This window comes from Alternaria arbusti, assembly GCF_024043155.1.
Source record: "Alternaria arbusti strain BMP 1465 chromosome Unknown scaffold_23, whole genome shotgun sequence".
In the NCBI taxonomy this organism is placed as follows: Eukaryota; Fungi; Ascomycota; class Dothideomycetes; order Pleosporales; family Pleosporaceae; genus Alternaria; species Alternaria arbusti.
The window spans coordinates 208,064-228,616 of NW_026249963.1; the positions used below are offsets into that span (position 1 = coordinate 208,064).

General features: G+C 53.2%; 8 protein-coding genes across 8 annotated transcripts; 5 read left to right on the top strand and 3 right to left on the bottom strand.

Annotated features, from left to right (window-relative positions):
• Nucleotides 1-311: 311 nt before the first annotated feature.
• J4E86_010614 (uncharacterized protein) lies at nt 312-731 on the top strand (the record flags this gene model as incomplete). Its single annotated transcript, XM_051451110.1, has 2 exons — nt 312-363; nt 412-731. 2 exons carry the CDS (start codon nt 312-314, stop codon nt 729-731), a joined length of 372 nt encoding a protein of 123 aa, XP_051297773.1.
• A 495-nt stretch (nt 732-1,226) lies between these two features.
• On the bottom strand, nt 1,227-2,293 carry J4E86_010615 (uncharacterized protein; the record flags this gene model as incomplete). Its single annotated transcript, XM_051451111.1, has 2 exons — nt 1,227-2,208; nt 2,268-2,293. 2 exons carry the CDS (start codon nt 2,291-2,293, stop codon nt 1,227-1,229), a joined length of 1,008 nt encoding a protein of 335 aa, XP_051297774.1.
• A 1,648-nt stretch (nt 2,294-3,941) lies between these two features.
• J4E86_010616 (uncharacterized protein) lies at nt 3,942-6,318 on the top strand (the record flags this gene model as incomplete). The annotated part of the gene is made up of 5 exons (XM_051451112.1): nt 3,942-4,390; nt 4,459-4,868; nt 5,006-5,053; nt 5,359-5,724; nt 5,780-6,318. 5 exons carry the CDS (start codon nt 3,942-3,944, stop codon nt 6,316-6,318), a joined length of 1,812 nt encoding a protein of 603 aa, XP_051297775.1.
• Nucleotides 6,319-6,542: 224 nt separating this feature from the next.
• On the bottom strand, nt 6,543-7,480 carry J4E86_010617 (uncharacterized protein; the record flags this gene model as incomplete). The annotated part of the gene is made up of 3 exons (XM_051451113.1): nt 6,543-6,596; nt 6,704-6,917; nt 7,113-7,480. 3 exons carry the CDS (start codon nt 7,478-7,480, stop codon nt 6,543-6,545), a joined length of 636 nt encoding a protein of 211 aa, XP_051297776.1.
• Nucleotides 7,481-8,925: 1,445 nt separating this feature from the next.
• On the top strand, nt 8,926-9,976 carry J4E86_010618 (uncharacterized protein; the record flags this gene model as incomplete). Its single annotated transcript, XM_051451114.1, has 3 exons — nt 8,926-9,125; nt 9,172-9,304; nt 9,380-9,976. The coding sequence occupies 3 exons, from the start codon at nt 8,926-8,928 to the stop codon at nt 9,974-9,976; spliced, it is 930 nt and encodes a 309-aa protein (XP_051297777.1).
• Nucleotides 9,977-10,401: 425 nt separating this feature from the next.
• Nucleotides 10,402-12,558, bottom strand: J4E86_010619 (uncharacterized protein; the record flags this gene model as incomplete). The annotated part of the gene is made up of 5 exons (XM_051451115.1): nt 10,402-10,611; nt 10,677-11,916; nt 11,963-12,315; nt 12,378-12,444; nt 12,503-12,558. The coding sequence occupies 5 exons, from the start codon at nt 12,556-12,558 to the stop codon at nt 10,402-10,404; spliced, it is 1,926 nt and encodes a 641-aa protein (XP_051297778.1).
• A 425-nt stretch (nt 12,559-12,983) lies between these two features.
• J4E86_010620 (uncharacterized protein) lies at nt 12,984-14,791 on the top strand (the record flags this gene model as incomplete). The annotated part of the gene is made up of 2 exons (XM_051451116.1): nt 12,984-13,245; nt 13,308-14,791. The coding sequence occupies 2 exons, from the start codon at nt 12,984-12,986 to the stop codon at nt 14,789-14,791; spliced, it is 1,746 nt and encodes a 581-aa protein (XP_051297779.1).
• A 1,548-nt stretch (nt 14,792-16,339) lies between these two features.
• Nucleotides 16,340-18,859, top strand: J4E86_010621 (uncharacterized protein; the record flags this gene model as incomplete). The annotated part of the gene is made up of 3 exons (XM_051451117.1): nt 16,340-18,247; nt 18,297-18,396; nt 18,447-18,859. The coding sequence occupies 3 exons, from the start codon at nt 16,340-16,342 to the stop codon at nt 18,857-18,859; spliced, it is 2,421 nt and encodes an 806-aa protein (XP_051297780.1).
• Nucleotides 18,860-20,553: the final 1,694 nt, after the last annotated feature.

The following is a 20,553-nucleotide window of genomic DNA, read 5'->3' on the forward strand; positions in this document are numbered from 1 at the left end:
ATGCGCGCCGACGCCAAGAGCGGAGCGGAAGTGACGATGCATGAACGCGACGTGAGGCGGTGCAGCCGAGCGTTCTTGTCCGCGACTCCGTGGTTACAAACCATCGTTGTCTTGCATCAACCTCCCCTAATGCCTTGGCTTCAGAGGCGCTCATCTCCACACTACCGCTGAATTTACTTCACATCCGTTTCTTTTGTATTCATCACCAACTCCTTTGTCGCGCCGAGCAGCTCCCTCCCGCACTCCCGAAGACCTCCGCTCTGTCGCATACGCTATAGACCTCTCGTGCAGCCTCGGAAGCAACCTTCATCATGGCCTACATCCTCTACTCCGTCTCGCTCTTCGTTCTGGTGATTGCGACAGGTATGTTGCCTTAGTGAACACCTCCTGCGCCACACTAACACTGCGCAGCTGCCTATTTCACCCGGCACCGCTGGATACACCTTCTGCCTATCCCCGGACCCATCTACACGCGCCTCCCATCCTCGTTCCGCGACGACATCGAAGCCGGCCTTTCGTCCTCAGCGTTTGACCTGAGTGGGAACGTGGAAGCCGGCGACTCGCGCCAAGGCTTGGACGACGCGGGGAAGAAGGAGGTTATGCGCATTATGAAGAGACGCGGCTGCGACTTCGACGAGGCACGCAGAATATACATGCAGGAGAGGTTCAAGAAGAACAACATTGGAGCAGATGGGATACCCCGTGACCCCAAGTTTGTCAGCTTCTCATAATTGCAACGACTGGGTTCAATGGCGGTTTTCATTTACAGGGCTCTTTCGTAATTCTTTCTTTTGTATGGGGTTTGGACACATTACTACATTTCCTTTGTTGCCTTCAGTGGCCTATCTCTGTCTGACATGCTCTTGGCGGGTATCTTTCTGCGAGTACGGATTTGGACGCCAGATATCCTGTGTCCTCTATTTTTCCGAGTCCTGCGTCTTTCTTCCGCTGACCGTTCAGCGCCTTTTCGAATACACTTTTGATGTTTTCCCTTAATCGACTCGAAGCCTGGTGAACATCATGCCTCCCAATCGTGACGCTATCGTCTCATGCTGCTTCATGTCGATCAAAGGCCATGACTTCCGCGATTTCTGCGGACGGCTATTATACCGGCAGGCCTGATCCCCTGGCTCGCTGAAGTACTGGTTCTAGCATCTTGGAGACTGCTCAAGCTACAACGCCCATATTCAACGTGATTGTCATTGATCCCTTCGCGTCTCTTCTCTCTACCTCGGTGCCTGAGCGTAGCCGGGAGGCCCTCCGAAACCTGGGGGACCGCCGAAGGCTGGCGGTGGGCCGTTGAAGCCGGGCGGAGGAGGGAAGAAGTTCGTCGGAGCGCCGCTTGGTGGGCGAGCAGGCAAGCCAGATGGGGGTGGTGGAAGACCTGGATGGCCAACTGGAGCTGCGGAAGGAGGTCGGCCATAGCCTCCAGGACCGTTGGGAGCGTAACCAGGAGGTCCGCCGGGAGGTCCGCCAGGGGGTCCATATCCTGCTCCAGGTCCGCTTGGTGCGCCGGGCATGCCACGTCCATCCATGCCCATGGCTGGTCCACTCGGTGCAGCACCTGGTGGAAGTTGGAAAAGATGTGCGGGCAGAGGTTGCACAGCAGGCGCAACTCCGTGGGCCTTGGCCTGTTTCGCGAGCATACGCTCCGCTTCGTCTCCGTGCCGCTCACCCTTTCCGTCTTTCTTGTATGCGTATTGAACCGTGATCTGCTTGCTCATGATGTACTGGTTGTGCATGCTCGCGATAGCCGCATCTGAGGATTCGAAGTCGCCGTAGGAGATGAACCCGTATCCCTTGGATGCTTGCGTGATGTCGTCGCGCGCGACCTTTGGCGCATTCACCAACGGTCCGAAGCGGCCAAATGTATCGTACAGTGTCTTTTCATCCACTCCAGGATCAAGGTTACCAATGAACAGCTCTGCGCCAATCTCAACATTCTTCTGCTTATCTGCGGACGCCTTGTTGACACGTATCCGACTTCCGTATAGCGCAACGTTGTTCATGATCTTGGGCGCGTAATCTGCCTCTGCTTCCGTGTGGAACTCGACGAAACCGAACCCTTGATGTTGGCCGTTGACGCGATCGACGGGCATGTTGACATTTCGTACTCGGCCGGCGTTGAGCATCAGCTCGTGAAGGATGCGGGGCGTGATGCGCTCATGAAGGTTTCCGACGTAGACTGTGGCTTCTTTATTCTGTTCCCTGCGCATTCGTGAGTTCATGTTCGCTACTTGTTCGCTACTCCGAATGCTGCAACTTACCAGTGACGCGCACTCGGGGCCGACATGTTGAAGGGCTGCTGTCTATAGGCTCGAAACTCTGGATCCTGGGTCGCAATAGAAATCCGGACGATTTAGTTGGGGTCGTGAGGCGTCGTGAATGGGAATTGGTGTTCAGGAACGAAGTGAAGGCGTCTCGAAGATATTGGAGCTCCAGTCTGAGCTTGCGCTAACACGCATGCGGCTAATCCCAAAACTTTGAGCTTTACGCATCATCGCAACTTCGTTCGCTGGGCCCGCCTTCACCCATTACCGCATACAACTCGACCACCTCAACCCCAGGCCGACTACATACTCAATATGTACCAGCTGTCAGAAGAGTCCAAGGTCCGTCAATACGTCAAGTACATGTAGATCGGGCTTCCGTTGACTCAATACAGGAGCGCATCGCGCGCATCATCGATGTCTCCCGCGTTGCTATTCACTACGGCTACCTGCCTTTGATCCTATACCTCGGATACTCCCGAAGCGAGCCTAAGCCTTCCCTCATCCGGTGAGTACACCGCCTATTTCCGCCATTCCTATACCAGCACGACGTCGCTCTTCACAATGGGGAAGAACTTCGCCGGCTGTGGAATTCAGCCTGGCGACTTCCGAAGCCTGGAAGCAGACTATGAGAAAGAGACTGTGATCTTGTTCCTACAAGATTACACCAAAGCCATAACGGGCCAGCCTAGCAGTGTCAGTGGAAGACCAAGGCATCTACGGGGATTACGGTCTTTCTGCTCTTTCAGTCGCTCGCTTCTGTTCTGAACCTCTTCCTCAAAATATCGCTCCATCATGGACGATGTACATTGGGGAACTTCGCTGACCCCTCTAGTCTTTTCTCTCCCCTCGCATAAGAACCAAACGACGATATGACAACAACGATTTGCGATTCATTGTACAATACTACACACTCTAGGCGCATGGATTCTCGGGTATGATTTGGACCGTGATGGTCGGGAAGATGGGCTATACAAGTACCATGTGTTCGAAAATTCCTCTACTCTATCACGTTGCACGGAAGTCGGCAAAACGTATCCCACAGAAGGCGGGATTTGTACATGTATACCAAAGTCTTAATACGAATTGACGGTACCCTGCAGGACGGCCGGTGCCATGGCTGCCCGGTCCGAGTGGTAGCCCGCTTTTTGCACCAAACACATTCGTCTTGCGCATGCGTGTCACAATTGCTGGAACTTGCGGAGTCTAAGCTTGCGCGCATGTCGGTCCTCATTGAGCCCAGCGCCGGTTGGCAGGTATTGACAGCTACGCGGGGCAAATGCCGGTTGTGCGGTTGACGCCAATGGCGAGACGCTACCTGACCCACGTGGTATCCCGGTCGAGCATCGCGACCCATGCTCCTCCATTCTCAACCTCTGCGAACTGGAACACCCGGCCACCGGTCCCCACAATACACGCGGGCAGTCGTTATGGAGTCTTATATCCCAGGCGCACGGCGCTGGGCCTGCTCTAGTTTGTGCTGCGAATCCTCATTGCATAGCCCCCACGCCTCCCGTGTCCACAGTATATCGAGAGCTCCCCCGGATGTTCTCTGCCTATTCTCTAGACCTTATGGACACTTCGAATTGCTATCAACATCCCCATCCGTGCGCTGTCTTACTACCTGGCTGATTGCTCAACTTTGTGCATGACCCGTCATCGTCCGCCACCATGACCGTCCCCAACATTGGGGACATCTTGGTGCTATCGCAGAAGGCTTGGAAGATTGGACGCACCTTTTCTGCTTGCCAAAAGAATGCACCAGTGGAGCTTCAATATGTTGAGACGGAGATTGGCAGCCTCGCAAAATCACTGGCATCGTTGGCAGAGACGCTGCACACGGAGTCCGTGCGGCAGTTGTTACAGGACACTGACCAGGAAATAAAAGATGGCGTTGGCACCATCCTAAGGTCTTGTCAACGGACAGTAGATGATCTTGACTCGCTGATCGACCAATACCAAGTCATCAAGAAGCACCGCACAGTTGGAGGGTTCGCAATCGAGCGCTCGTGGAGCGATCTGGTATTAGCCTCATACAGGACGATGATCTGGACTCCCGATGGTGGAAATCTCGCAGATCTGAAAGAGATCTTACAGACACATACGAACTCTATCGATGAGTTGACGGAAGCATTGCAAAGGCTAGTGCTGTCAAATCCATGTCACACATCTACTGACCATGGTGCAGCAAGTCTATGGCTCGTATGGACAGCACCGTCATACCAATGGCAAAGCGAATCGATAACATGAACCACTTGGCTGGAAGCATCGATCAGCAGCTTGACGAAGTACATCGTATGGTAGAGGACCTAATGATTGCACCAGAAACTTCACATGTGCCACCCGTACCAGCAAAGAACCCTGCGCGTTCACCGACCACCGAAAACGCCGACCCATTGAGCCAGATGTATCATGCTTTATCTCCCCCAGAATCTCCACCCAGGTCACAAAATATCGAAATATCTTTGCCACGGATCCCGCAGCGCCCAAAGTCCCACGAACAGTCCTCTATAGTCAGATTCAACGATGATGCTCCTGTTCCGACATCTCCGGCGGATGTCGTGTCCGCCTCAAGAACATCCTCACCCGCTCAAAAACGTGTGTCGGAATTTAGCTTTGGCGGCTCATCTTTGCGATACTCCAGCAGTAGCTATGCATCTTCTGACGCTGGTACCAGCTCAGTCGGTTGGCAAAGTCCATCTTCGTTACTACCTGACTCTCGACTGAGCGGACAGTTTTCGACATCGACCAAGAAAACATCACCTCTTCCAAGGACACCGGAAGTATGCGAGCCTGGCCGAAAGGCTGACAATCGGCATCATACGCTACTCCCACCTCCGGCTATGAAGCTCGGCTCACTCTATGAACTCGAAAGAACACCTACTCAAACATCGCATGCCATGTTAAGCCCTTATCCTTCGTTGCAACCAGAGATTATGAAACTTCACCGAAGTTCAACCACTACCAGTCAAAAAGCCGCCTTCGAGAAGGAAGCTTTCCGTAACTCAGCGATTCTATGTGATGTGTAAGCCGACTTTGCTCTCAGTCCGTTCTTCTTAGTGTACGTGTTTAGCAATGCTAACTACAGAAAGTCGCGGTTCGCTCGTCGAATACTCGCACCGGATAAACCAGGACGACCCCAGAGACGTCGAAATGATTCAGGCTTCCGAAGAGTGCAGGATCGCCGTAGTACGGAAACGCGTAACCGACTCTGAGACGAAGACAGTGCGCGTCGTGACATCCGTATGGGCGTTTAGCGACGACAACACCACCCGCGTGGAGCTACGTATGGAAGACGACCAGATGTACATACCGTACTCCAGCTACTTCAACCCCGCCAAAGCCTCCATCACAGTCCTCTGCGAGCTCATATTTCACGACGTCAAGCACGGCAATCGGCCAGTGCGTGTAGAAAAGACAAGCTGGGTCAACTACGTCTTTGACTCACCACAAGGTAGACTACTGAAACAGCATCTAAGAAAGAGGACGATGACTAACTGCGTATTCAGCGGCCGCACTCTTCCAAAACGAACTAATGGGCCGCATCCTCCTTGCGACATTCCGCACAGAGAAAACAATGCGCATCCACGAAGGCCTCTCCAAATCCTTCTCCTACGCCGAGCAAATGTGCGGCCTGGAGAACCTCCGCATATGGGAAGATAACGACACAGGCGCCATCATCGCCCTCATCCATTTCTCCGCCGACTTCCGAAACGGCTACTTAGCCTTCTACCTCAACTCCTCCGTCAACCCTATCAAAGTGAAAGACGGTGGGGACAGAGAGGTGAAGATCAAAGGGCTGAGAGTACCGATTGATCGGGGTGATCGCGCGATGAGGAAGGACAGTTTTGCGGAAGCTACCACTGCTTCTGTTACAGGGAAAGGTAAGGAGAAAGTGGGGGCTGGGAAGAGTGTGGACAAGGGGAAGGTTATCAGCGGGGCGAAGATTGAGTTTGCGACGGAGATGGAGAAGAGGGAGTTTTTGGAGATGTGTAGTGAGATGCAGAGGGAGTTGATTGAGTTGCCGGATTTGTTGGGGGTTAATTGATGAGTTGGTTAGGATGGGAAAGGTTGGGATGTAGGCATCGATTAATTGTGCTACACTTTTTATGGATCGCCAGAATGGCTTGTTCACATGAAGTCTCCTCGAGATCTGATATCTCGTTCAGGAGCATACACATCAGGCGTGCCGACTACCGGGTAGGGCAAAGCCTCTAGGAGCGTTGAACGCCGTTTCCTCAGCCTTGATCACTATGACATCTGTATGGTCTCTCAGAGCTTCCACTCGCCCTCGCCCCAGAATCGGTTGTAATCCTCCTTCCATACCTTGTTAGCATTGTCTTGCCTAATGCGAGGACTGAAGTAACGTAATAGTGTCTATCGCGCCGGTCTTCACTAATTTCGAGCACAACCCTCGTACCGCCTGCGCGGACCGCGGCATTGGTCTCTTCTGATGCTGAGGCAAGGGCGTGAATACTGACACGAATGTCGCGTGTGGAGTCAAGTACGCTTAAAGCTCTACCGAAGTCTTTGACCGCGTTGACTGTGTCCATCTGATCTCTGGCGCCCTTCGAAACGGCAATGTGAAAGATGCGGGAAGGGTGGGCAAACCGCCGCGGGTCGATATCATCCTCCAAATGTACGTCACTCAGCAACGTGCGGCGAAGGTGGAGTACGCACCCAGACTTGCGGATGAAGTTGAGTAGATGACAAACTCCTTCTTCTCATGTTCCACCCTCCGTCATGTATCCGTGTTTCTCCAGGAGAGAGAACATATTGTACCCATGAGAATTCAAGAAGGTATTGAAGTCGGAGGACGAGGTCGTCTGAAGGCAAGCGTACCAGTCAATGGCTGCCTTGACCACTCCTTTCCGCGCACTGAGGATATAGAAAGCGGGGATTTCCGCCTCGATCTTGGGCGCAGTGCCAGTGAGATAAGGAAACCGCTCGACGACTCTTCCGGGTAGTAGTTGCTGTGTGGTCTTGAGGAGGATGGTTGCTGCTTCGCTGTTGATGGTCTTGCAGGTGGCCAAGATAGCGGTAGGTGCGGTGTACGTGATGATAGTGAAGCTGCTCTCAGTCGTTCCGTCGCTGCTGCGCTTGACATATCGAGTACGAATGGTACGGTTCGGCAGAAGCTCATACATCATCAGTCGCAATTCTGTAGGCAAGTCGAGGAACCCCAGGGGTCGGGATTGCGCGTTCGTCATGCTTGATCGTGGAGCTTCAAAGTCCTGGATTAGCTTCGAAGTATTGTGGATTTTCTGTAGACTTTACCTTGTGGTTTCGTTGCAGTGCAATGAAGTGAGTCTTATTGGGGTGCTTGTATCCACCACGGATAGTAGTGGTTTTCGCCGCCGAGCTGGCGCTTAACAATCTGGGCTCTATCGCGGTCCCAGTGACTCGTAGTGGGGGAGTAGGATGGAGAGTACCTAGGTATCTGGTAGGGAAAGAGCAACTGCTCGTAGCCAGATTGGGAAGCACAGACTGACGCTAACCCCACTCGCGGAAGGCTAGGCAGCGACGCGCAAGGAACTCGAGGTGAAGGTAAGTGTGGACATCAAACCACAAGTTGTGCGCGGCAGTAGGACAAGAAAGATATTAAGAGATCAAGCGCTAATTTGATAGAGCGATGAAGATACTACTATTGTTAGACACGTTCTACTTTTCCAAAATAAATCAAAGCTGGACGCTCTTGCCGTCTTATCTTCGCCTTTACCTTCACTCTGCCTCTAACTCCGCCCACACCTACACACCGACGCAAAAAGAGACCGAAACAACGCCACCCCATCGTTCTATCCCAGCCTCGAACCAACACCTCTACCTAGATCTCAATCCAATCAATGTCTTTGGATTCAGTCTCTTCCTTTTCTCACTTCTTGGAATTTCACTTTCCGGATCGTTTACACAGCCCTCAGACATAATAAGTTATAAGTCTGCGGCTCTTCTCTGCTGTAACCACACCGCAATGCTATCGAGCAGAAACACTAGATCGAAAGGCAGACACCTCACTTCTTTCTCGGTTCGTGCTTAGTAAAGACATTGCTGCTCTTATCTATGTTATCTCTCTAGTTATAACATCTTGTTAGCGTATCCTAGACTAGTATACCGCATCGCATTCTCTAATTAAACTAATACTACAGGCCTTAGCTACGCAAATGTAGTAATGCAATAATAGCATAGAATAGATGCCTTTAAAACGCAGTTATAGTCTTAGAATGTAGTTTAGCTTGCCTTGTCTTGCTGCAATGTAAAGAAACACATGTTAAAAAAAGAGCATTAGTACACGGGATCGAACAGGCGCGAAAGTTGGGAAGCAAAAATACATGGAGCTCGATGTGTTGCGTACGACTCAGCCATCCTTCCGGTGGAACATTGTCAAAGCCTGCAAACTGACGATGAAGTCTTACAGAATTTCAACCTACATGTATTGCCATCCGCTACATATACGGCTTCGCTGTCCACGTTCACCTGGCAACGCTTTACGATAGGCGCACCCGAGCGTTTGCTCTCACTCACTCCCGCACCTCCACACCGAGCCCCACTATGTTTATACTATATCTTGGCGCCTGCCTTGACAATTCTGACTCTCTCGCTTGTGCCTTGCCTCTTCACTGACCCTGCGAAGGAACTGCGCGCACTGCCGATACTAACAATGGCGACTTCACTGCCCACCGAAGCCCGCGGGACCAAGCGCAAAGGCGAAGACGTCGATAACGAGGATATTATCAGTCCAGAGGCGCAGAAGATCAAGATGTTTATTCGTGGCGGATTCCACAAGGTCCTAGCCAAACTTGGATACCACAGAGAGATCAGCAAGTCAGACTTGAGTTCGGATCACGAAATCACCAACTCGTATGTGTTTCTCGTTCTGTTCACGGTCGCAAACTAACTTACATAGCTGCCTGGCCGACTTGGCCAAGTCCTTGCCACAGACCTTTCCCATCCCTGGTCCTGGTAGAAGCCTGTGGAAGTGCCATGCGCAGGTCGCCGCCACCTACTCACCCAACATGCGGGGTCTGATTGAGAAGCATGTAATTGTTTGAGTTCATCTGGTTTAGGGGTCCACTCACGACTTCAAGTGGATTGATTCTAACGTGTGAAAATAGAAACAGATCTTTGTTATGGAAGACTGGCCTGCGTACGCTATCGACGCCACGGTGGACTTCTTTCGTCACCACAAGGCCTACCGCATCATCACTCCTCTCGACCGCCACAAGCTCATGTACTTGGACCCTAAATCCGACGCTTCCGTTGAAGCTATTCCTTCCGATGTGTGCCTCGCTCACGTTCACCTCGATATCTTCAAGCTAGCATATGACTGGAATATCAAACATCTCCAGGAATTCGCTCACAATGCATTGGTCAAGGCATTGGCGGGTCAGCCTACGCTGGCTCAGTTCAAGCACATGCTTGTTAGCACTGGCATATTTACAGAAAAGTATTGCACGCCTCCTGCTTCCGAGGATCATCTTCTGAACCTGGTGTTGATGGCTTTGGGTACTTATGGTGCTATGGTCCACGATGCCTGGATGAGGGAAGAGAACCGTCAAGAATATGTCAACCTCTACATTGTCGCACCTTATTTCGCCGTCTATCGCGATCTGGCGACACCAGGACATAGCGTCCATTTTGCTGAGTGGTCAAAGGAGGTAAACGCGAAGCGGCAGAAGATCGAGGGCTCCGGTTCCATGCAATTGTCATAGCATACAACAGCCCCACCCTGCACCTTAACACCTCAAACATCCCCGGCAGCCAACTTCATGATTACGACTAACTTCAATAATTCTTCAGCTATCTGCGTGGTATCAACGTCAAACATGCAACAAGTCGCGCGCCTTACTCCAAAGAGCCTAACCAATCCATTCAATTCCAATTCATCCATATCCTCCATCCTAGCCGTGTATACCACCTCAATAACCAACTTAGACAGCGGACTCATGACTCCAAAACCAGCCACTGACCATGCAAAAGAACCATAAGAAAAGAATCTACCGAACGATACACCGCTGAGCGATCTCAATATCCAATCCATGCTATTATCCTATCCAAACTCTTGTGTTGGTTCCCGGACGGCTGGCTATACAAACGCCGGGGTAAGAAGAACCCTATGCTCGAGATCGGTCGTGTTCTACTCGCCGTTGACCTCCGGCTCGGGAGCGGTGCCGTTGGCGCGGTCGGCGCCCATGTACCGCTGCATGTATGTGATGTAGTCGAATTTGGGTATGTCGCGGTCTTCTGCCATATCTGGGCCTTTGTGCTCGGGCATGGTGGAGAGGAGGTCGTCGATGACTTCGTCGGGGACGAGGGAGTGGCGGAGGTCGAGTTCGGTGACGTATGGCTGGTGAAATGTTAGTAGCTGGTGATACATGGAGAAATGAGGGAAAGAGGTGGGTATAGACTGACCTTGCCGTCGGCGACCTCTTTGAAGGACTCAAAGACTTGCTCCGCGGTATTTTGATCCTCGGTTTCGTCCACCATGAATCGGATAAACTGCTCGAATGTAACATAGTCTTTGCCACCACTAGTTTCGCGGAATCTCTCGTGCATTTCTTCTTCGTCGTACACCAAGCCCAAACTAGCCAATGCGGCAGAGAACTCCAATTCTGCTAACGAATTCGATACATCGCGGTCAAAATGCCTGAATACTGATTCAAACTCCTCAAGCTGTATTGGGGTGAGGTTGGTCATGTTACGTGCCACCATCTGGTTTTCCAAGAAGGCAAGCTTCTTCGATACCGAACTACGGACCAAGCCCAGCTCGTATTCTAGCTCGTCGTATGTGTATGTTGTGAAGTCGTTCTCCTCGATGTTCGCTTCGGCGCATTGCTCGTCGATGGACGCTATGAGGTTGAGGTATTCGTCCAGGGGTGCAAGCGACTTGCTGATCTCCTTTGTGTGCTCTAGCTGGTCCTCAACATCGCCTTCCAACGCTGATATCGATGTAGAGAGTGTGTTGAGGGCCAGGGCGAAGTCGTTTGCTTTGTCGGCGAAGGATTTCCGCAGAGCGTTCTTGATGTCTCTGATTGTCTCGTTGATGACCTGGGAGCGTTGTCTCTCGGCCTTCATCAATCCCGTCCAGGCGGTGTCCAGTGCTTCGAGGCTGAGCTCCGCGGGCGGATCGTACGGTCGCAACCGGTATGTGGCCAACTTCGTCCTTATATTCCCTAGTAGTCCCACCAGGTCCGACTTCTCGGCTACCCATGTTCGCTTGCTTTTGCGCTTCCAGGCGGTGAACTCGGTCGACTGGTTCCTAGCGTCTGCGTATGTCCCGTCGAACTTGGCCTCCTCCCATTGTGTGCGCTGTTTGGCGATCTGGTCTAGCAGCTCGCGCATGCGTCGCTCGAAGTCGTTCTGCATCTGCCAGGCTCCCTGCATATTTGCGACGAACTTCTCGACTCGCCGCCCAGCATTCTCCACGCGCTCCATCTGCGAGAAGGCGTGGAACCAGTAGGCAATGTATGTCATGAGTGAACGCTCGTCGGGCTTCGCGACGTCGCACACGTCCTCCACATCCAGCAGGTCGGGGATACCAATCTCTTTGGAGGCGATATCGAATGCAAGCTGCATGTTGCCGCGGTGGTCGCTCTTGTCTAGGCTGTCGTAATCGATGAGATCGGGACGGTGGATGTCGAGCAGGGCGCAGCTGTCTGTTGTTAGCCCAGTCTCCCACCAAAGAGTGCTCCACCTACAATGCCAGTCCGTCGTTCCAGCTCGTAGAGAAGTCACGCACTTCGACCTCATCGTAGCAGGCCGTCTTCCGCTGACACCACAGCAGCAGACCCTCCTTGGCACTGAGACCCTCTTCGTTGATGTCGCTGATGGTGAAGCGCAGAATGAGGGTCCATATCAGACCCAGGATGATCTTGCTGTTGCCGTCGACGACATCTTCGGCACCGGTATTGGTAAGCTGGATCCTCCGACTCCGGATGAAGTCGAGCGACTTGTTGACGTTCTCAAACTTCTGCACGCGCAGCTTGGGTCGAGAGGCATAGCGGCCGAGGGATTCGTTGCTGAGGATCTCGAGGAGGTGTATGAGTATGATCTAGGGGGCGTTAGGACGTGATGCGGGGAGAGGCCATGTTGGGGGCCAAGCGGGGCACGTACACCGTCCGAGAGGTCGATGATGAGGTCCTTGATCTCAACTTCGCGGATCTTGAGCTTGCTGTTCAGCCTGCAGCGGTGTGAGTAGTAGTGTCGGGGCCGGGGCAGCGGCGGGGGTTGCAGCGTACCACTTGGTGAATGTCTTCTGCTGGACCTTGACCCATTGCTGTTCAAGCGGCGCCATGATCAGTGTGCATCAGGGCTCTCACTCGGCTGGGCGCATGCAGGTAGGAATATATTTGGGTGGATACGGGATGCTAGCTGGCGACTACTCGGGCGTGTTTTCCAGAGTCCTGGCCCAAAACAATGAATGGCTGACTGCGGGCGCGGCTTCGGCTGTCGCTGCACCCCTGTCCCAGTAGCGGGGCCCCTGGATCCACACGGCCTTGGGCGCCCGAGTCGCCTCTGGTTGGCTGGCTGCGACGACACGCGATATCTGGTTGACAGTCTCTTCGTCCAATACTTGCTGAGACCGAGAGACAATGCCCAAGATACTCTTGGAGTAGCGCGTGTATTCAGCCTGTCTATTTACTTGCCTCGTGGCTGCACCACGCCGGGTACATCAGGCGCCACACGCCACGTTGGTCCTTCATCGCTCTTGCCTGCATCATGGCTGTAGACGCGTCTCAAGATGCCGCGTCGCTGCCATATCACGAGCCGGGCATCGTTGTCATTCTCGTGCTCACGTCTTTCCTCCTCCTCCTTAACGTCGTCAATGCTGCTCTCGACAGGGTGCTGTACTGCGGTCTGCTGGGCCAGGTTTTGGTTGGCATTGCATGGGGCACGCCAGGTGCGAAGTGGCTATCCGAGAGCTTAGAAGAGACGGTCGTGCAACTAGGCTATCTGGGATTGATACTGCTTGTCTATGAAGGTCTGCATGCGCTGCATCGCCCAACCCAACCCATATCTGTGGCATTGACTAACGCTCGCCAGGCGGGCTTTCTACCTCGTTCCAATCACTGAAGGCAAATCTGCTTCTATCTTCTGGCGTCGCACTCACGGGAATTCTAGTTCCTATCGGGCTCTCGTACACTCTGCAAGGCTTACTGGATGCTAGCCCAGTACAAGCTTTCGCCGCTGGCGCTGCTCTATGCTCCACCAGCCTGGGCACAACCTTCACGGTTCTCGGGTCGAGTGGCTTGGCTACCACCCGCCTAGGCGTTGTTCTCACAAGCGCCGCTATGATGGACGACGTCGTGGGGCTAGTCATGGTGCAAGTCATCTCCAACTTAGGTGGCGACAACTTCAGCTGGGTAACGGTCGTTCGCCCAGTCCTCGTTTCGGTTGCTTTTGCGGTTATCGCACCTCTTGTCTGTCTCTTCGTCGCGAAGCCTTTGACCGCATGGCTGAACGCGTACCGCGAAGCTCACCCGGGCGCACATCTGAGCGCCTTGCTACAGCGAACACAAACAGCCTTCGTGATCCACACGCTGGTTCTCATTGCTCTTGTCGCGGGAGCCACATACGCGGGTACGTCGAATTTGTTCGCTGCGTATATCGCGGGAGCTAGCATTAGTTGGTGGGACTCTGACGTGCCCCATCCTACAAGCACTTCAGCTACGAATGCTGTAGATGAGAAAAGACAGGCAACTGTCGGTCCAATGCTTGAGAGCTCAGAAGGCTCGTCTCCCGATGCGTCAAAGACCACAGCAGACCAAAATCAAGGAGCAATTCCGTCTCGACCCACCGACATGGAGAGTGAAGAGCATGTGGTTGCGACCGGTGGTGCAGCCATCTACGAGCAGTACTACCATCCCGCAGTGTCGAAGATCCTACAACCGTTCTTCTTCGCATCCATCGGATTCTCGATACCCATCACACGTATGTTCAGGGGCGCGATAGTCTGGCGAGGCATCGTCTACGCTGTTCTCATGACCTTCGCAAAGCTTGTGTGTGGTTTCTGGCTCGTTCGGTTTTCTATATCCCCAGGCAAAAAAGCGCCCAGCAGAATTCTGTCCAAGGTGCGCCTGCCTTCGGTGCCTCACCTGTGGGGAAAGAGCGGCGGCGCACCTCCCGCGCAAGAAGGAATCACTACAACGCAGGCAAGAGCTACCCCATCGCGAAGCCGCCCGACAACTTCACCAAGTAGTACCGAAAGCGAGGCCCGATCTTCGCCCAATCCACCAAAGCCCTTTTCGCTGCACCCGCCACTGATCCTCGCCTTTGCAATGTGCGCTCGTGGAGAGATTGGCTTCCTAATTTCCGGTGTCGCCGAGTCCCAGGGCGTCTTTGGAGAGACTTCAGGCGAGCCAACCGACATATTTCTTGTCGTGACTTGGGCCATCGTTCTGTGCACTATCCTGGGTCCTCTGGCTGTTGGACTATCCGTTCGCAGGGTAAAAGCACTCCAAGCGCGCAAGAACAAGGAACAGGAGGGCGCGGGCAGGGACGTTTTGGGCGTTTGGGGTGTAGAATAGACTAATCTCCGGAGTAAACCAAAGCTATCGAAATGCGGTCGCAACATGCCCGGGCAGGTTCAGTGCACCCGACTTTTGCTGCAAACTGTTCACTATGTGCACATGTGCCCCTGTTGTCATGACGTGCATCGCTGGGTGTCGCGACAGGGATAGCGGCTGTAATGGTGGGGTCGGAGGCGGGCATCATCCAACAGACGGTTGAAACATGCTGATTTGTACTCGGTGTATCGAGCGCCGTGGGACGTGAAACAATAGGACATGATATATAGTGGTTGCCGTCGCGATACCTTCCCACATATACAGGCGACCATGTGCGCAGCTGCAATGGATGCATAGTGCGAACTGTAAAAATGCAGACGAACATCAATGACATTTGACACAACGTGAAATCCCGTAGTTTGGTAGAGAACCCTTCTTTTGCACAAGCAGGCAAGCAGCCACCGACGTCGCGAGCGGCACGGTTTCTAAATATGCACCGGTGGAGGCTGTGGAAGGTTTTGGCGGCCAGCCAGAAGGGTTTCAGACGTCAATTTGCCTTCTTCTGAAACGCTGAACAAGATGGTGTACTTGCAACCGCCGGGCGATCAAGCCGGACCCTCTGCCGTTGTCGCGCCTGTCTGCTGATGAAACGTCTGTAGTAGACTCATGCCGCTGGTAGTCATCCGCTTCGCGAGTGGCAACAGCCAATGAGTGCACATCGCGTTCCTTTCAGGCTCGACGTCCGAAGAGGAGTCGAGCGCACGTGAGAGAAAGTTCCGTGCCGGATGCTAGCGCGCCAGTGCCCAAAGCCAATGGTGCCAGGAGAAAGGGTTCCACTCCAGGCCCTACCACGACTGCGTGCACCAGACACGACTGCGCTCTCGCCCGCAGCCTGCCAGCTTCTCCTATTTACCCTGCGTGTGCAGTTTTCGAATGTGGCATCCTCGCTGAAGACGACTCGGCGCGACGCTTTGCGATTTGGATTGGCAGCAGCGCCCGCTCGCTTTCAGGATCAGGACTGGTATCCCGCTCTGCTGCAGCCCGACCCTCGCATTGCTGCTTACTCGACGCGACCCCCATCTCCAGACGCTGCGTCCTCGACACCACCCCAGCGCCCTCTGTCTCAGTGAGAGTTGACCCAAACCTCGCTCAACATCGCCCCGCCACTTACTTGCTCACCCCATTGAGCACGGGTCCCCCGCTATTCACCACACTCACCCTCGACTGCCTGGCCGCACCAGAGGCAGTGAACGACTCACGAAGCTATTGTAGCTATTGTATAATTCGACTGTTGTTGCTACAACGATAGTCTGCCCATGTGAGTCCCCTGGCGCTCCTTCCTCAGCTGTCGTCTGGCTGCTCCAAACACCGCTTTTCAACCCCAAACGGCAGCAGCGTCACCTGCCCCGTTTCAATCAGACTGCCACTCGCGAGACCGGCCGCTGACCACATTGCTCCAGCATGTATCCCAATGGACATTTCGAGAACACCCGTGCAGCACCAAAACCACCCCCACCTAAATCCAACACCGATCGCAGCTTTTCCTATACTCCCAACGCCAATCCCAACATGCCGGGCAACATGGCCGGCCGGAGTATGCAGTCGCCTGCTTTAAACAACGGCTCGCAAATGTCGCTTATACGCACACAGTCCGAGAGAAGCGTTTCGACAACGGCCACAGTCAAAGAGGGCATGGTCAAGGTCAAGGATGCATCCTGGGTCAAAGCTTTGATCTGGACCGACCGGTGGCTGGTACTGCGCGAATTCGAGCTGAACTTCTTCAAGAGCCCTAATGCCTCCAAAGCATCAAACACGATTCAACTGCGAGACATCCTCGGCGTGGAGCGATCAGACACGCAGCCGTTGTCCTTTGAAATCACCAAGGCTGCCAACACCAGCAAGGGCTCGTCCCCACCCCGCGATGGCCCTACCAAGATCATTACATGCAAGGTCGAGACTGACGATGACGTCTACTCGTGGATCGACAGCATCTACCAGCGCTGTCCCAGCATGGGCGGTGTCAGCAACCCCACCAACTTCACCCACAGAGTGCACGTAGGCTTCGACCCTAACAGCGGAGCGTTCGTTGGTCTGCCGGTAGAATGGGAGAAGCTTCTCACCGCATCCGCCCTAACTAAAGACGACTACGCGAAGAACCCCAAGGCTGTTCTGGAAGTTTTGGAGTTCTACACTGAAAAGCTTGTCAAGCGCTCCGAGGACCCTCAGCAATACCCGAGTCTCACTCCGACCCCGCCAACAAATGCTGGAATGGAGAAGCAGCTTGGATACGGTGGCAGCGGCAATTCTGTTGCGCCTCCGCGCCCTGCACCACCTGGCAATTATCAGCGAAAAGACAGCTACAGTCAAGGCTATGGCGGTCAACAAAACTCGGCTTCGCAGCAACAAAACCGCTACGAACAAAACCGCTACGAACAGGATCGCTACGAACAAGATCGCTACGAACAGGATAGGAGGAGGCAAGAGGACCAGGTCAGGGCACAGCGCGAACGCGAACTCCAGAAGCAGAGGGAGGCGTACGAGCGCGAGCAACGCGAGGTGGATGAAGACTACAATAGGCAACTTGCGGATTTAAAGAGGGTCCCTGCGGTACAACAAGACATTGGCGGAGGCGGCATTTCGCGAGATCAGAGCCCGTCAGGCCAGAGGTACCAACCCAACCGCGCTGCGCCATCCACTCCCGGTGCAAGAGGACCACAGCAGCAGCCCCCGCGGCAGCCAGTCGCACAGCGTCAAGCGCCTCCAGCACCTCAGCAACAGAACGGTGGCTACAGCACATCTCCTTCCAAAGCGCAGTCAACTCAGCAGCGACCGCCCATGGCCTCGAAGAATTCGAGTGGCCAGGTTCCCAGGGTTGCCAATGGTCAAACCCAACAGCAAAAGCAATACCAGCCAGGTGCTGCACCCAAGCCGTTGAACGTTGCTAAGCCCCAGAATGCTCCTGTCAGTGATGCAGTGAAGAAGGCCGAGCAGGCCCTTACTGCTAAGCCCAAGGAGGAGCCAGCGCGGAAGGATGTGCGCATGTCCAGCATGTCCGAAGGCGAGGTCATGGCGAAGCTCCGGGAGGTCGTATCCAAAGAACGGCCACTGGACTCGTACAACAAGCAAAAGAAGATTGGCCAAGGTGCTAGCGGTTCCGTGTATGTTGCTCGCATCCGTGAAGGTGCCACTTCGCCCATGGCCCGAAGGGTTATGCAAGAAAATGGCCCACGTGCACAGGTCGCTATCAAGCAAATGGATCTCCGCAACCAGCCACGCAAAGAACTTATCGTAAACGAAATTATCGTCATGAAGGACAGCAAACACCCCAACATCGTCAACTTCTTGGACGCGTTCTTGCAAGAGGAGCAGTCCGAGCTTTGGGTCGTCATGGAGTTCATGGAGGGAGGTGCTTTGACCGACATCATTGACAACAACCCTTCCATTAGCGAAGACCAGATCGCGACGATTTGCTTCGAGGTAAGCTACGTAGCATGGACTTTCGGGAATCCACACTGACAATCATCAGACCTGCAAGGGACTTGAGTACCTTCATAACTTGAACATCATCCACCGAGACATCAAGAGTGACAATGTCTTGCTCGATGGCCGTGGCAATGTCAAGATTAGTATGTATCCGCCACGTATCCTCTGTCGTCAGCTTGCTAACCTTTGACAGCCGACTTTGGTTTCAGTGCGAAACTTACTGAGCAGCGCAGCAAGCGTGCAACTATGGTCGGAACTCCATACTGGATGGCCCCTGAAGTCGTCAAGCAAAAAGAGTATGGCAACAAGGTCGATATCTGGTCTTTGGGTATCATGGCCATTGAGATGATCGAGTCTGAACCACCGTACCTGAATGAGGAACCGCTCAAGGCTTTGTATCTCATTGCCACCAATGGTACTCCTCGTCTCAAGAAGCCAGACAAGCTCTCGAAAGAGCTCAAGGCCTTCTTGTCGGTCTGCCTTTGCGTCGACGTAAAGTCCCGAGCAAGTGCCGGAGAGCTCATCAGCCACGACTTCCTCAAGAGCGGATGCAGCCTGGCGAGCCTATCTCAGTTGCTCAACTTCAGGAAGAACGGCGGCCACTAAACCCCTACTGGGCACACCACTACAGCATGAAGAGTTCTTCCGGTTAGAGCCACAAGAGTAATGGCGAGCTGTTTCATGCTTCTGGACTTCGATACCCTTTCCATGTACATTTTCCCAGCTATACCCAGGCTTCTCGGCTTCCGTCCTTACCGAACGATCAACGACATACCACGAAACCTAGGAAGGCGTCATTCGCTTGGGCAATATCAGTTTGGTCATCTGTACCCTCTTTGGTCGCTACGGAATCTGCATTTATACATCCCATGTAACTACTCCATCCGCTATTCGCCTTCTCGTCCGTCTTTCAGAGCGCCAAACCAAGCACCCTACGAGTGATAGATCTGCCTCCAAAGTTTACAAACGGTGCTCAAAGATTATGGAATTTGGAGGAGTGAGGTCCATTGCTCAACTACAGTACCAAGTCCTTCCCTTCGGGCCCGATATGCGTGCGCGCCAGGTAACTTGTCATGTTTGTCTTTTTCGATGTTCCACAGCGTAGCGATATCACACGGTCTGGCAATATTAAGCATCCAGGCGCAATATCTAGGGCTCTTCGTAATTAAAACCTTTGGGAGTACATGTGGATACCGATAGATTCAATGGCAATGTCATAAAACTTCAATGCGAGCTCTTCTTCTTTCGTGCTTGGCTGGCCACCAATGTCGCAACATGGCTTACCATTCGTCACATGCCTCAGACACCTAGTCCGAGTCGGCTAACTATTTATCTGCTAAATGAGCCTGCCCAATGCACTTCGCAAGACAGGGCATTCTTAAAGAGACTAATACAAGATGGTTCGTCTATTATAAAACTCCTTCATCCGCTAAGTGCTCTGCGATGGCTCTTTACGAAGTTTTGATCGAGCAAAACCGATGATGGACCGGCTTATACTCGTTGTATATCGGCTAGAACGCTAGATCCTGTGCCTGGACTAGCAGCCACAAAGACCCACAAATTGCAAGAAGAATGGAACGTTTCAAAACATGCCAATATCTAGTGTAGAACGATAGTTACCTGGATCGACGTTGACTAAAAGTATTGAAGGACTGGTATTCGAAGTAGACGCGCAACGCCGAGAGAAGGCCTAAACCGTTACATTGCGACAGTGCTGGGCTCTACTATAAGCAGAATGCAGGTGATCCAAGTAGGTTATACGTAGAAAAATGGATTTGGACATGATTATATGGTTTAGAGCAGTACATGCCAGTGCTCACCCATCACGCTTCCAGATCCGAAGCACGGCGTGCAAAATGAAGACAACATGATAACCTATCCCAAAGGCTCAGAAGCCAGCGCGGCACCCTTTTGAAAGCAGTAAATGCTGTGGAGATGGTGGAATAGCGAAGTGAAGAGACAGGATAAGATCCGAGGAGTAAGGAGATCTCATGAAGCTGCAACCGGCGTGTTGATCTCGTTGAAGGGCAGGCTTGTTCTGATCCTTGCACCAACGAGCAGGCTTGCGAAAATCGCAAAGACCGCTCCCGATTTCTGTCTGCGTCGATAGCACCAATGAAGGAGTGATGTCTGTTGTGCGAAGGATCGCTGCGCCTGGGAGGCCTAAGGTTGAGGACGGAGACAAGGCGAAGTGGGGAGGTTGGACTGTGCGTCATTGGCCAGCTCCCCCAACAATGGCGTTCGCCGTTGTAGATCTCTTCGCTTCAGCCTGCACCCTTTTGTTTCGTTGCTATTCTGAT